The sequence below is a fragment of the Lingula anatina genome, chromosome 5 (genome assembly GCF_051362555.1).
Source record: "Lingula anatina isolate TDL-2025a chromosome 5, LinAna3.0, whole genome shotgun sequence".
Classification (NCBI taxonomy): domain Eukaryota; kingdom Metazoa; phylum Brachiopoda; class Lingulata; order Lingulida; family Lingulidae; genus Lingula; species Lingula anatina.
The window spans coordinates 7,867,635-7,882,280 of NC_141771.1; the positions used below are offsets into that span (position 1 = coordinate 7,867,635).

General features: G+C 39.5%; 2 protein-coding genes across 2 annotated transcripts; both read left to right on the top strand.

The window, feature by feature from the left end:
• The first annotated feature begins 195 nt into the window (after positions 1–195).
• On the top strand, positions 196–5,014 carry LOC106169277 (medium-chain acyl-CoA ligase ACSF2, mitochondrial-like). Its single transcript, XM_013548688.2, has 4 exons — positions 196–466; positions 2,083–2,297; positions 2,919–3,822; positions 4,006–5,014. Exons 2-4 carry the CDS (start codon positions 2,109–2,111, stop codon positions 4,626–4,628), a joined length of 1,716 nt encoding a protein of 571 aa, XP_013404142.2. The 5' UTR covers positions 196–466; positions 2,083–2,108; the 3' UTR covers positions 4,629–5,014.
• Positions 5,015–8,402: 3,388 nt separating this feature from the next.
• LOC106169278 (medium-chain acyl-CoA ligase ACSF2, mitochondrial-like) lies at positions 8,403–14,375 on the top strand. Its single transcript, XM_013548689.2, has 5 exons — positions 8,403–8,679; positions 9,061–9,183; positions 10,320–10,526; positions 10,969–11,872; positions 12,055–14,375. Exons 3-5 carry the CDS (start codon positions 10,338–10,340, stop codon positions 12,675–12,677), a joined length of 1,716 nt encoding a protein of 571 aa, XP_013404143.2. The 5' UTR covers positions 8,403–8,679; positions 9,061–9,183; positions 10,320–10,337; the 3' UTR covers positions 12,678–14,375.
• Positions 14,376–14,646: the final 271 nt, after the last annotated feature.

A 14,646-nucleotide genomic window follows, 5' to 3' on the forward strand; every position in this document is an offset into this window, starting at 1 on the left:
ATTTCAATGTTTTTATGCTAACAGAACTTGAAGTACCAGTGTCAAGTGATTTTATGATCACGTTTTAAAACCCTAAGAGGATTACTGGAAACCCACAAGACAAAACAGGGGATCCCACCTGTGTAGAATACAGGGCTTACGCAACCTAGTTCAAAAAATATATGTTCTTACGTACTCTTCGTCCTATAAGCACAACATGTGGCTTATAATATAACATGTACGCTGCTTTACATTATAATATTAAAATAATCTATACGGAGTCGAGGCAGACTGTCGGCTTCTAAACCAATAGAGACAAACAGCAAGTAATCTGCCGCTCAGTAAACCCGCCGCTTGTTGACTAGTTTTCGCCGTCAAGATACCCTGAAGTGCAAGGTGTCAACTGAGGAGAACTGCGGAGACCTGAATTAATCGTCTCTTCTTGGTGTACTTTCAAGTCGCAAGATACGTACAGGATAAAGAACGGGTAAGTATACACACCAGTTAAAGGTACAAGTATATTTTTCCAAAGGGTAGGGTTAGGGGTAATTCGTAGCAAATGCAGGTACCGTAAATTAAACCAATGCCCGGTGAATAATAATCTAGGCAATTGAGTAGATACACGCTAGGTCTTGGAGACGGAGAGGTTGGCTCGGTTACCCAGAGGTACACACACAACATTGCGTCAAGTTTATAGGCTCAGCTGAATAAACAGAACTTGATTTAATTTATGTACATATATTATATGATGTCCTCTCCTCTTATTTCAGGTGTGCATGCATCCACAGATAATAATGCTTACGATAATCAATCCATCTTAATATCTGGGATATATATATATATATTTTTTTTTTCATACAGGTAAAAGGGCGCACAGAGAGAGCGCTCTTACCTCATGCCCTAGATACGTGACCACTTACACAGACCGTACATATGCCAAGGCCTACGTAACATTAGTGTCAGACGCATCGATAATTACACACGCACACCGTGTATTAAGTAACGCAGTTGAAAAGAAAACGAAAAAAAATTAATAACGTATTCTTGAGGTTAGGTGAAGGCTGAATGCAGCTTGTGGCAAAGGTAAAAGAAGAGGGGTGGTTATTGTTTTTTGACTGTGAACATGTAATAGAAGATTAGAAGATTAGCATAAAGATCAAATTAAGTTCAAAATAATCACAGACCTCTAAAAGTACATTAAAAAAGATGGATTAAAATTTTTATGGAATATTTCAGTCTTAATTTTCGCCACATAGATTCTGGGTTGGTTGTTAACTTTCTGTAAAATCTGGTGGATGAAAGGTAATCATACGTATCCTTGTCATTCGTACGTTCTGAAGGCAAGAATTCCATAGAGCATTGGCTTTCTCAAGTGACAATTCTTGCTAAAAAACAGGACATCAGGACATTAAAAAAAAAAAAGAACATCGCCAAATTATTCAACTGATAATTAAAACCAAACCCCTTTCTTCTAGTGCAAATGCCATTATGCCATTATTTCTCCATAACTATAAAAATGCGTTGTGCTTCAAAAAAATCAAACAATGTAGTCACAGATGCACTTTATGTTCCACGAAAACAATTTCCAATATACAAAATCCAGGCCTCACAAAGGTTAAAAGCTTTTGCCGACCCCGATCCTCTCTTTTGCGATCGCGCATACCGCGATATCATGGGGTGAACGTGTGGTCGCAAGCATTATCTAAGAGTACAAACAATTTGGCCAGCTTTCATCCTGGCCTCTAGGCAACATAATAACCAACTAGAGAAATGGTAATGCACCAATTGTATTGTATCGTCATTAGTATATCATATTGTACAAGGTCATGACAATCTATGTACCAGTACAGAAATAAATTGAAATTGAAATTGCTAAGCTGTTTTAACACACGTGTTATTTTTCTCAACCCGAACTACCAGTACATATAATACGGCAATAATGCAAGGGTGATTTTACGCCATGATATCGCGGTTTGAGTCGTTAAATCAACGTTCGCAATCACAAACCCAAGTCTTAAGATAACGAACAGCCAGTTCGTTTATAAGGCCTGCATATTTTCACTTATATTTTTTTTTCTAAATTGAAAATGCATTCAATTCCAGAATTAACCATATTACCATATTGAGATATGGACCGCGTGGGGAAATTTTACTCCTGTAAAACAAGTTACCACCATACCCCGATGTCGACTCCAAACGCCTACGTCACTCTTCCGGAAATCTTTGACTCCACCGCGGACCGACTGCCCACCAAGACAGCCGCTGTGGTTTACCAGAGCAGGCAGCAGAGAGAATGTCTGATTTTTGCCGAACTTCAGGTATACCGGGCTCATTCCAGTATATGCTTTTGATAATTTAATCTTTTTAAAATTTAATCTTCCTAACAGACATTTTCTGCGCATTTAGGCCACTTCGGGGGTTAGTTAGAGTAACAGGGTGTTTCAACCAAATGTTGACGTCGGTGATGTTGAAATGTAATACAAATAATGACTCAAATTGCTGTCAAGGGTCATCATTTTAACGTTTTGCCTTCTGCTCTCTGAAGAGGGGAAGATTGTCTGGGAAAGACTACACTTTGTAAGGCCCGTAGCCAGCAATTTTAGAGGGCGGGTTCGTTTTCTGAAAAAGTGGACCTTTTACCATAAAATCCTCAAGTACATAGATCAAATTGTACCCAGAGTGGACCTTTTCCCAGCAAAAAGGGTGGTTCTTTCGAACCCCCCCGAACCCCCCTTAGCTACGGGCCTGCTTTGTAGACAAATTGACGATAAACTGGTTAACCCCTAATTGATCAATAAACAAAAATTCTGCAAATGGCTGTAACCAAGAATAACCTAACATTTCAGCCATTTAATGTCTCAGATCGTGACGCTCTCCACTAACTCACAAAGAATACCACTTAACGATGTATATTTTTAATTGTCCTTATTGTTTTGCAGAAACAGTCCAAAACATTGGCTGCTTCACTGCTGCAGCGTGGATATACTTTTGGGGATCGTGTGGCTTTTTTCGCGCCAAACTGCATTGAATATTTTTCTGTTCAGCTGGCACTGTGTCGTATTGGCTGCAACGCGTTTCTCCTCAGCAACTTGGCCACCCTTGAAGATGACGTTTGGCAATACAGATGCCGTGCTCTCATAATGTACATAAGAACAGGCGAAGAGGTGGATGTTTGCAGAAAGATACTCACCCGAAAATCACGCGAGAACGTGGATAGAGACGTCATCATCTTTGGTCCCAAAATTGACGTAATCAGTTCTGGTCCAAAATTTGACGTTACCACGGAGGGCACTGTGACCCTCAGCAGCGTCTTTGCAGCGGGAGAGGGACAAAATTGGGAGGACATCGTGGTGAAAAAGGGATGGGTGGCACCAAACCCAGAGGACCCTCTTTGGGTCTTATTCACGTCGGATTCCACAGGTAAGCCCAAGGGAGTCCAGTATACCCATACCAAGTATCTACACCAGTGTCCCTTCCTTGCCATGGCGAGTATCGGGGACGACAGCTGTTTCTTCAACGACCGCCCTTTTACCGGGCTTGGCGGTAGCTTGACGTTGCTTAGTATGGCAGCGTTTGGAGCGACAGGAGTGACGGTGAATTCTGCTCTGGTGATTGGTGGTGGAGACATGGATTTTGTCATGGAAATCCTGAAGAGAGAAGAATGTACGCATATTGTAATGATGCACTATTTAATGGTTGATCTTGTCGCCCTTTTCGATCCCTCGGTCCATTCTGTGCCTTCTCTCCGGTATATTCTGACAGGGGGTCAGAGAATGAAGTTGGATGTCATACAGAATATACTAGATCTGCTGACGAACGTGGAAGTTGTGGCAGAATGTTACGGTACGATAACTTTCTCTCTCTCTCTTTGTTTCTACACATAAATTGGCTATGATTGCTTTATACGTGAATATTTGAGCAGTACCCCCTTCCCCAACACAGACACGCGCACACGAATACACACGAACACTTTTGATGGTCTTTTAATGTTGAGAAACACTAACTAAAGAACTGTCTCAATAACAGGTACGACAGAGGTGGGTTTGATGGCGGGCACCCTATGCAACCAGGCATACAATAGCCAAGACGGGGAAGACATTTACGAAGGTACAGAAGTGAGAATCGTCGATGAAAACCATCGAGATGTCCCTCGCGGAACCAGCGGCGAAATCTGCGTGCGTTCGCCGACCATCTACGCCAATTGTTACGTGGACAACGAGAGAGCTTCTCGAGAAGCGTTTGATGCATCTGGCTGGTTTCGTACAGGTGATATCGGTGTTATGAGCTTGACTGGCAGGATAACAATTAGCGGGCGTAAAGATGACATGATCAAGCGAGCGAGTGATAAACTATTTCCTGCAGAAATCGAGGCAATCCTCAAACAACACCATGCTGTCAAAGATGTCGTCGTCATAGGCGCACCGGACGTCCGGTTGGGTGAGGAAATCTGCGCATGTGTCATTCTTGATGAGGCTTCTTCACTGGCTCACGTTAAAGAGTGGTGTAGAGAGAAGTTTCCTATTGGATTTGACGGCTTGTCTCTTGCGCCCGCTTACTATGTCACTTTTGGCGAATTTCCTACAACAATTTATGGGAAGACCAACCGAAGGTTGATCAAACAAACGGCTTTTGAAAAGCTGCAATTGTAGGATTACTGAATCTCTATAGCTGCATCTAAGAGTGAATATTAACTGGCGCTTTGTGCTTATAAAGGGATGGAGGGCAACATTTTTGTAGCAAGATATATATATATATACATATTTAGAAATCCAAAGAAACAGATATCGAAAATCAACCAGGTGCCCCCTCTCAAAATATTTTTTGATTTTGTACGTGAGACGTTAAAAATGAAATACATTTTTGATAAAACACCCAAAATCCGAACAGCACAAGTTACCTCTGGAACTAAATTAACTATACAAGAATTGTAATGGAACAAATTAATTCAGGTATTTTACAAACATGCGACTTGGAGACTATAAAGAATGTGTTTTATTATGTTATAATAAGAAATAAAGGAGTGAATGTTTTAAACCCGCCGCCATAGTAACGTTTACTTTTTCCTTATGTAAATCATTAGTAATGCCGCTGCTGTGGCTGGACCTCTAATCTGACTGAGGTGAGGAAATATGTGCATGCGTCAATCTAGATGGTGTGTCCTCATTGGCTGAGAAGTTTTCTGTCGGACCTGATGGCTTGTCAGTGGCGCCTGTGTTAAATTGTGCAGTTTTTTTTTTTTTTTTTTTTTTTTTTTTACATTTCAAACAACTCCTAATGTGAAACTGAAAGACTTTAGTGAAACAGGCGGCATTGGAAAATTTGAAACTTTGACTCTCATATGTGGGTACTTCCGATGTGACACGTGTGTCATTTAAACCTTTTTGCTTTAATTTTGCTCAAATGTGTTTTTTATAAGGCTTTCTACACTAAAATGATGCCTGTTATAAGAGACGATAACCATGAACTTTATTTCCAAGGTATATTTGATAGGGATGCAAGACTATACTCAAATAAACTGTTCTACAGCTACAATTTCCCGCCTTAACACTGTAAAAAGGTATCAAATTTGTGCCTCAATCATATGATATTTTATCAGTACCAGTTGTTATATACATGTAATACACAATTCGTGTTGAAAGTGAATGCTAGCTATATAGCCTTTTGACTGTGCTATATTTTCCTGCAAGTTCTGTATTTGTCACATTGGTGAAACCTTATATAAGTCGATTTCATCTTTCTTTTTTATCACACGTATTTCAGAAGTATTTCATAAGTGGGAGATGGATCATTTGTATAGATGGCTTGTAGTGTAATATTGAAAAGAGAAATAGGTCCAACGAGTGATTTCTTATACATGTATTTATATGACCCTGAGGCCTAAAGTAATCTTATAGATTCATGATTCAAATACGCTGCGAAAGACAACCAAGGTCAAATGAAAGGTCTGTGACTACGATAAAAGTTTAACTACGTAAAATTATTAGGGACGGCGCTGACGCTGATATATATATATATACAGCATTGGTCAAAAAGGTTGTCCCACCCCCATTTCCATGTACTTTTATTTACAAATGATCACCTAACAGCTGTGAACTGTTAGAAATAGTGCTTTTTATCACGGATACCGTGTCTAACATGATTAATGGTTAAAAAAATACAAAATAGTGGTGAAAATATACATATTTTATACCATTTAGTAAAATTTATAAGAGGTACCCCCTCAAATCGACTGTTTCACTGTTACTTCTACAGATGTAAAGAAATGTCTATAAAATTGAAAAGGTGCCATCAAATGTCACCAAATTCACACACAATTAGCATTAGGGTGTGCTCGTTAAAGATCACGTGCCTAACAGCGTGTGCGTCTACCGCGTACTGCAATTATCTCCTGTAGACGGAGCGACAAGCCTTCAACATGGGTAACAATTCTGTAATGTGGGATATTGTCCCATTCATCCAAAAGAGCGTGGCGGAATTGGTCAAGATTATTTAGGAATTGGTTCTTCTCTGCAATGCACATTCCAATTTATGCCACAGGTGCTCAGTAGGATTAATATCAGGACTCAAAGACGGTTGTCCCATCCTCAGAGCCCTGTGTTTCTGCAACAAATCGTTTGCCAGACGAGAGCTGTGAGCAAGTGCGTCGTCACAATGAAGCCAGTAGTATCCCTGAAGTCACCTCTTGCAAATGGAGTGAGATTTCTGTTGAGAATGTTACATCAAAATGCCCCTGTTACGTTTTGTTCCAAAAGGAACAATGTACTAATACCATGGGCTTGGAATGTTCTCCAAATGCGGATTGATCTAACACCTCAGGCGATATTATCCTGCACACACCCTTCCAAGAGGCATTTTTAACAAGTCTATGGACCCTCTTTGACCATCGATGGGATACAAGAAATAATTTGATTCTGCATCAAAATCAACTTCCTTCCAGTGATGGATGGCCAGGTTCAGGTGCCTGTGGGATCACTGAACGTAGCATTCTAAGCTGATATCTCATTCCATCTTCAAGAACTGACTTTGGGGTTAACTTCAGGCTTTATCATGACTGCACACTTGCTCACATCTCTCGCCTGGCAACTGTTTGTTGAAGAAACATAATGGTCTAAGGATGGAACCACCATCTTTGAGCCCTGATATCAAACTTACGAATCAACTGTGACATGTATTGGAGTGTGCAATGCAAAGGAGAACCAACCCCATAAAAACGTGGACCAACTCCCCCAACTTGTTTAAGAAGAATGGGACAATATCCCACAAAACAGAATTGTAACCCATGTTGAAGGCTTGTCGCGCCGTCTACAGGAAATAATTGCAGTACGCGGTAGACGCACACGCTGTTAGGCACGTGATCTTTAATGAGCACACCCTAATGCTAATTGTGTGTGAATTTGGTGACATTTGATGGCGTCTTTTTAATTTTATAGTCATTTCTTTACATCTTTAGAAGTCACAGTGAAACAGTCGATTTGAGGGGGTACCTCTTATAAATTTTACTAAATGGTATAAAATATGTATATTTTCACCACTATTTTGTATTTTTTTAACCATTAATCATGTTAGACACGGTATACGTAATAAAAAAAACACTATTTCTAACAATTAACAGCTGTTAGGTGATCATTTGTAAATAAAAGTACATGGAAATGGGGGTGGGACAACCTTTTTGACCAATGCTGTATGTCAGTTTTGGAGATATACCCGGTATGGGACGGAAAACTTGCAAAGTGCAGTTCATCATGAAAAGTATAGGATAAACGGGGTCCTTTTGGACTGCTATTTTTGGATTGATTATATGAATGATTGCAATGAAATATGACTCCACGATACATGCCTATGAATAAATGCTATCGGTAGGCCAATGATAGCAAACTCTTCTTTGCTTATTCTAAACCCATCGTCAGCAGCACAATAATGAGAATAAGAAACATAAATTGACCTCGGGGTCAATCCAAAAATACCGATCCAATGGCACGGCTTCATTTCATAAAGCCCCGCAAGAAAATGCAGTAGTATCGAAGTAGCAAAGAAGCAGTAACGCAGTAGTGGTGTGGAGCATATTTGCAGTAGAAATGCAGTATAGCTTACTGCAATTCTACTTCAAACATTACATAGGGTTTTTACAGAGGAGGAGCATAAATGCAGTAGATTAGCAGCATGATAGAATCATGTTTCAAATATAATATGTTAATTAGCTCCCACATCGAAGCAGATTTGAAGCATGTTTGCAGTATGATTGCAGTAGTCTACTGCGCTGGAGTATCTACTTCATTTTCGTGCGGGCCGTTTCACGCTATATTAAAAGCAAGGGATTCCCCTGCTGTCAAAACGACGAGGACTTCGAAATCGTTTATCGTAGATTTCTACCGATGTGGGATTTACACACAATGAATAGAACGATGTAGCCTAGGATGTTTTTTTTAAATTTTTATGCGCGTCTAGGTTGTCTGTCTCTTTTTATTTACTCTTTGGGACCCTATGGAGATTTAACGACATTCGTTTTGAATACTTAACCGATTATGGTGTACATGTATGTTTTCTTTGCTTTATGGCACTGTAAGATCGTTTTATGTGGTTTTAAAGTTAATGCACTCGTTTTTAAATTATGTTGCGATTTTACGACAATCGTTTCTAACCAATCAAGGTGACAGCCGAGCGTGTTTTTAAGTCACAGGATACTTACAGGGTAAATAAAGAGTAAGTATACACACCAGTTAATGGTATATTTTTCTCAAGGGTAGGGTAGGGATAATTTGTAGTAAAGGGAGGTACCGTTTAATAGATCAATGTCCTGAAAATATCGGCAGATCTGTATCTAGGTCATTGAGTAGATATACGCCAGGTCCTGGAGACGGAGAGGTTGTACCCAGTCGTACATACACGCAATAAATTGCGTCAAGGTCAACAGCACAGCTGAATAAACAGAGGCCTGGAACTTGATTTATTTGCATGTATCATATAATGTCTTCTACTTTCAGGTGCGCATGTATCCACAGATAGTTGTGACCACGATAATCACTGAAATGGTGCCCATCTTAATATTTGAGAATATATTTTTAATGATTTTTTTAAATACAGGTACTGGTAATAAAGGCGCACAGGGTGAGAGCTCTAAACGTCATGCCCTAGATACGCCACTTAGACACTCCATATGCCAAGGCCTATGTAACATTAGTGTCAGACGAATCAATAATTACACAGGTACGCCACGCATTAAAAAACGCATGACTGAGTGCGTTACTTATGTTATGAAAAGAAAAAAAAAACAGTTGGAAAAAAACCAACTCAGAAAAATTAATAACACATGCGTGAGGTATAGTGAAGCTTGAAAGCAGCACGTTTTGCTACTAGAGCACTACAGTATTGCGGCTTGTGGCAAAGGTAAAAGAGGAGGAGTTTTTATTGTTTTTTTTTCTCTTTTGACAACTTTTGTGTACAAAGGTGGCTAGTAATTGTTGTTCTCCAATAATAACACGATTTGTTAAGCACACAATTTAAGCAATTTAGCAAATGGACCAGGTTGATGAAGTAAAAGCACGAGTTCAAATTAAAAAAATCAAAAATCAAAAGAAGAGATTAAGGTTAAATTAAGTTCGAAATAAAGACAGGCCTGTATAAGTTTATTAAAGAAAACGGGATTGCTATCGTGAAACAAAAAAGTTGGCTGCACACAAACAAACAAGCAGACCAATATGCTTGCGCAATTTTTTCACAGTAATTATTAAAACCCAAACCCTTTCTTCCAGCATCAACGCTAGGACGCCTTTGTTTCTGAAGTACTTTGAAAATAATTTATGCTTTAAAAGTGGTGAATCCCAGCAAACACGTCACGTTGGTACCACGTGGTTAATCCGTGTCTATGACGTTATAATGTGGTAGCAACGTGCTGGCCACGTGATCCGAATGTGACGTGTTTGCTGGGATATGTAGTCACATACATGTATGCCTTTTATGTTGCTCGAAAACAATTCCATTTCCAATTCCATATCCCAAGCTTCATTTACGATGAAAGAATTTTATTATCGCAAATGTCGAATTCATGGCGCGAACGTAAAATTAACGGTCGCAAGCATCTAATAATAGAGCACAAACAATTAGGCCAGCTTTCGGGCCTGAAGTTGTTTACATACTGGTTATTTTTCCCAACCCTAACTAGTTTCAATACGGGAGTAATGCAGGAGTTATTTAAGGCCATGATATCGAGGTTTGAGTCGTTAAATCGGCGTTCGCAATCACAAATCCGAGGTTTAACATCACGAACAGCTAGTTTGTTTATGAGGCCTATATATATCTAAAAGGACTTCATTTTTTTTATCGAAAAATGTATTCAATTCCAGAATTAACCAAACTGAGATATGGATCGCGTGGGAAAACTTTACTCCTGTAAAACAAGTTACCACCATACCCCGATGTCGACTCCTACCGCCTACATCACTCTGCCGGAAGTCTTTGACTCCACCGCGGACCGACTGCCCACCAAGACCGCCGCCGTGGTTTACCAGAGCAGGCAGCAGAGAGAATGTCTGACTTTTGCCGAACTTCAGGTATACCGGGCTCATACCAGTATATGCTTTTGATAATTAGTCTTTTTTTTTATTTTAAAATTTCGTTTTCCTAACAGTTATTTTCTGTGCATTTTGACCACTTCGGGGGTTCGTTAGAGAAGCAGGGTGTTTCAACCAAATATTACGTCAATTGTATTGAATAATGCTAAAATAATGACCCAAATTGCTGTCAAGAGTCATATCATTTTAACTTTTTGCCTTCTGCTCTCTGAAGAGGGGAAGGCTGTCTGGAAAAGACTACACTTTGTAGACTTGTCAAAATGATGATAAAATGGATAACCCCTAAATCAACAATGAACAAAATGCAACGGATAATAACCTAACATTTTAGCCATTTAATGTCTCAGATAGTGGCGTTCTCCTTTAACTCACAAAGAATACCACTTAAAGATTTTTTAAAATTACCTTTATTGTTTTGCAGAAACAGTCCAAAACATTGGCTGCTTCACTGCTGCAGCGTGGGTATACATTTGGGGATCGCGTGGCTTTTTTCGCGCCAAACTGCATTGAATATTTTTCTGTTCAGCTGGCATTGTGTCGTATTGGCTGCAACGCGCTTCTCCTCAGCAACTTGGCCACCCTTGAAGATGACGTTTGGCAATACAGATGCCGTGCTCTCATAATGTACTTAAGAACAGACGAAGAGGTGGATGTATGCAGAAAGATACTCACCCGAAAATCAAGCGAGAACGTAGATAAAGACGTCATCATCTTTGGTCCCAAATTTGACGCCATCACCTCTGGTCCAAAATGTGACGTCACCACGGAGGGCACTGTGACCCTCAGCAGCGTCTTTGCAGCAGGAAAGGGACAGAACTGGGAGGACGTCGTGGCGAAAAAGATATGGGTGGCGCCAAACCCAGAGGACCCACTTTTGGTCTTATTCACGTCTGGTTCCACAGGTAAACCCAAGGGAGTCCAATACACCCATAGCAAGTATCTACACCAGTGTCCCTTCCTCGCCATGTCGAGTTTCGGGGACGACAGCTGTTTCTTCAACGACCGGCCGATGACTTGGCTGGGAGGTAGCATGACGCTGCTTAGAATGGCGGTGTTTGGAGGGACAGGAGTGACGGTGAATTCTGCTCTGGTGATTGGTGGTGGAGACATGGATTTCGTCATGGAAATCCTGAAGAGGGAGGAATGTACGCATACGGTGATGATGCACTATTTCATGGTTGATCTTGTCTCCCGATTCGATCCCTCCGTCCACTCGTTGCCTTTTCTTCGGCACATAATAACAGGGGGTCAGAGAATTAATCTAGATGTCATAAAGAAAGTACAAGGCCTGCTGACTAACGTGGAAGGTGTGTCAGAATGTTACGGTATGATAACTTTCTCTGTCTCTCTCTTACTACACATGAATTTCCTATGATTGTTTAATAGGCTAACATTTGAACAGCACCTCCTTTCTCCAGTACAGACACGCACACACAAATACACAAGAACACTTTTGGTGGTTATTTAATGTTGAGAAACAATAAGGACAGAACTGTCTAAATAACAGGTACGGCAGAGGTGGGTTTGATGGCGGGCACCCTATGCAACCAGACATACAATAGCCAAGACGGGGAAGAAATTTACGAAGGTACAGAAGTGAGAATCGTCGATGAAAACCACCGAGACGTCCCTCGCGGAACCAGCGGCGAAATCTGCGTGCGGTCGCCAACCATCTACGCCAATTGCTACGTGGACAACGAGAAGGCCTCACGAGAAGCGTTTGATGCGACTGGCTGGTTTTGTACAGGTGATATTGGTGTTATGAGTTTGACTGGCAGGATAACAATTTGCGGTCGTAAAGATGACATGATCAAGCGTGCGACTTTTAAACTATTTCCTGCTGAAATAGAGGGAATCCTCAAGCAACACCATGCTGTCAAAGATGTCGTTGTCATTGGCGCACCGGACGTCCGGTTGGGTGAAGAAATTTGCGCGTGCGTCATTCTTGATGACGTTTCGTCACTGGCTGACGTTAAAGAGTGGTGTAAAGAAAAGTGTCCCATTGGACGTGACGGTTTGTCTCTTGCACCGGCTTACTATGTCACTTTTTGCGAATTTCCTACCACAAGTAATGGGAAAACCAACCGAAGGCTCCTTAAACAAACGGCTTTAGAAAAGCTGCGGTTGTAGGCTTACTGGCGTGTCATTCAGTTAACAAGATTGCAGTCAGCGAGATTCCACTAAGACTTGGATTGTTCTACAAAAAATGCAAGGTAATCCCAAACCACAATTAGCACGGAGAATCTAAAGTTCGAATTCCGGTTTTCGGTAACCCGCCTACTACAAAGGCTAAGCTTTTGGACCCACAATATGGATATCCCGAGAACGAATGCGGGACCAGGCATATCACCTTTTGCGTTGAAATATATTAAAAACAAGGTAGCAAAGCTGTCAAAAATACAGACAACAAAAAAGAATAAGGCAGCAAAGCTGTCAAATGTACAGACAAAAAGCACAAATTAATAACGCACAAAGCTACTGTTAATTATGATGCAATTATACAGTATGCTTCAACTGTAACTGCAAAGTCAACAACTGATTTTAATTATGCACAACAGGTAATACCGATGTAAGTTAACAAGCAAAAGGCTTCAGACCCATGCAAGTTCAAGTTCACAACTTAAAAATGCTAGAATGAGAAAAATGATAATTTCAATAAATAAATAAATAATTAAATAAATAAATAAATTCAAGAAAAAAATCATAATCCAATCAAGTTGGTTATACATAACATGGACATTTAGAAAATTTGATTTCCGTTCTTCTTCATGCCTGTGGGAGTTTTAAGTTCCACACTTAAAAGTCATATGTGAAAAATGAAATTTTCAGAAAGAACTGCAATGCTTCCAGAAGAGAATACATCAGATTGGTTTTCCAACTTAGGCTGCATTTCAGTTCTATGAATCTTTACAGTAAAGAGAATCATAAGTAACATGGTTTTCGTTTTATGGTCATTATGGCAGCCCCAAAAGGTTTCCTTCAATTTTGATGCAATATTACAATATTACAGCATATGACCGTTAATTTTAATAATAAAATATAAGTATCATGGATATTCGGAAAACAAACAAAAGTCTTCAAGCCCATGGAAGTTCAAAGTCAAACCTTGTAAATGCCACAATGTGAAAAATTAAAATGTTCACAAAACTGTATTTTTTCCAGTAACATAAGACTGGTTTCCATCTCAAGCTGTTATTTTAGTCCTATTTTTCATTTCTGTATGCCTGAGTATAGTGTCATGGTTTTTCGTAAATGGTCAGTGCCCAAAATAGGCTTTTCTTCAATTTTGATGCAATATAGCATAATCACCATCAATCTTTTTTTATGCACTGCAGGTAATGCGGGTATTCAGAAAATATTACTAGCAAAGGTCTTCAGGCCCATGGAACTTCAAAGTCACAGCTTTAAAATGCCAAACTGTAAACAAGAGATAACTGTACTGAAATGAGTTTATTTCCATTTCAACATTATTACAAAACACAAAATGATCATTTTACTATCATTTTCTTATGATCAACTGACAAAATTGCTGAGATTGGAAAAATGTCAATAAAACAATTTTAAATGTTCAATTTGCTCCATTCTGAGACTGAACATAGTGAAGGATTGGATCTGACAAAATGCAATGATATGAGTTTATTTCCATTTTTACATTTTATTACACAATACACAAAAACAGATATATCACCATTTTTATGTAATCAACTAACAATATTGTTAAGAAGAAAATGTCAAAAGAACACTTTAGCATATCTAATTCAATGACGAGACTGTTCACCTGCCTAGGGATCGAATCTGAGGAAAAAACCACATACATACAAAAAAGCATAACCTCACCAAAACTAAACTGATCAAGATAATTTTCGAACTTGATCTGTATATTAGTCATATGAATAGGTCTGCAAGTTTTAAAGTAAAATATGACACAGTTTTCATGTTATCTGTATACTGGCGGATAGAATATGTTGACAAAAGCGAAAAACGGCATAACTTTTGAAAACAAAATGGCCCGATCATGCCGATTTTCGAATTTGACCTGTATTTTATTAATATTCATCAGTTCTGTAAGTTTGAAGACAAAAGTTTTCCACTTATCGTG

Coding starts and splice junctions, on each gene's coding strand:
- LOC106169277 (XM_013548688.2), top strand. CDS start 2,109: ATGGACCGCGTGGGGAAATTTTACTCCTGTAAAACAAGTTACCACCAT. Junction 2,298..2,918: donor TGATTTTTGCCGAACTTCAG/GTATACCGGGCT, acceptor ATTGTTTTGCAG/AAACAGTCCAAAACATTGGC. Junction 3,823..4,005: donor AGTTGTGGCAGAATGTTACG/GTACGATAACTT, acceptor TCTCAATAACAG/GTACGACAGAGGTGGGTTTG.
- LOC106169278 (XM_013548689.2), top strand. CDS start 10,338: ATGGATCGCGTGGGAAAACTTTACTCCTGTAAAACAAGTTACCACCAT. Junction 10,527..10,968: donor TGACTTTTGCCGAACTTCAG/GTATACCGGGCT, acceptor ATTGTTTTGCAG/AAACAGTCCAAAACATTGGC. Junction 11,873..12,054: donor AGGTGTGTCAGAATGTTACG/GTATGATAACTT, acceptor TCTAAATAACAG/GTACGGCAGAGGTGGGTTTG.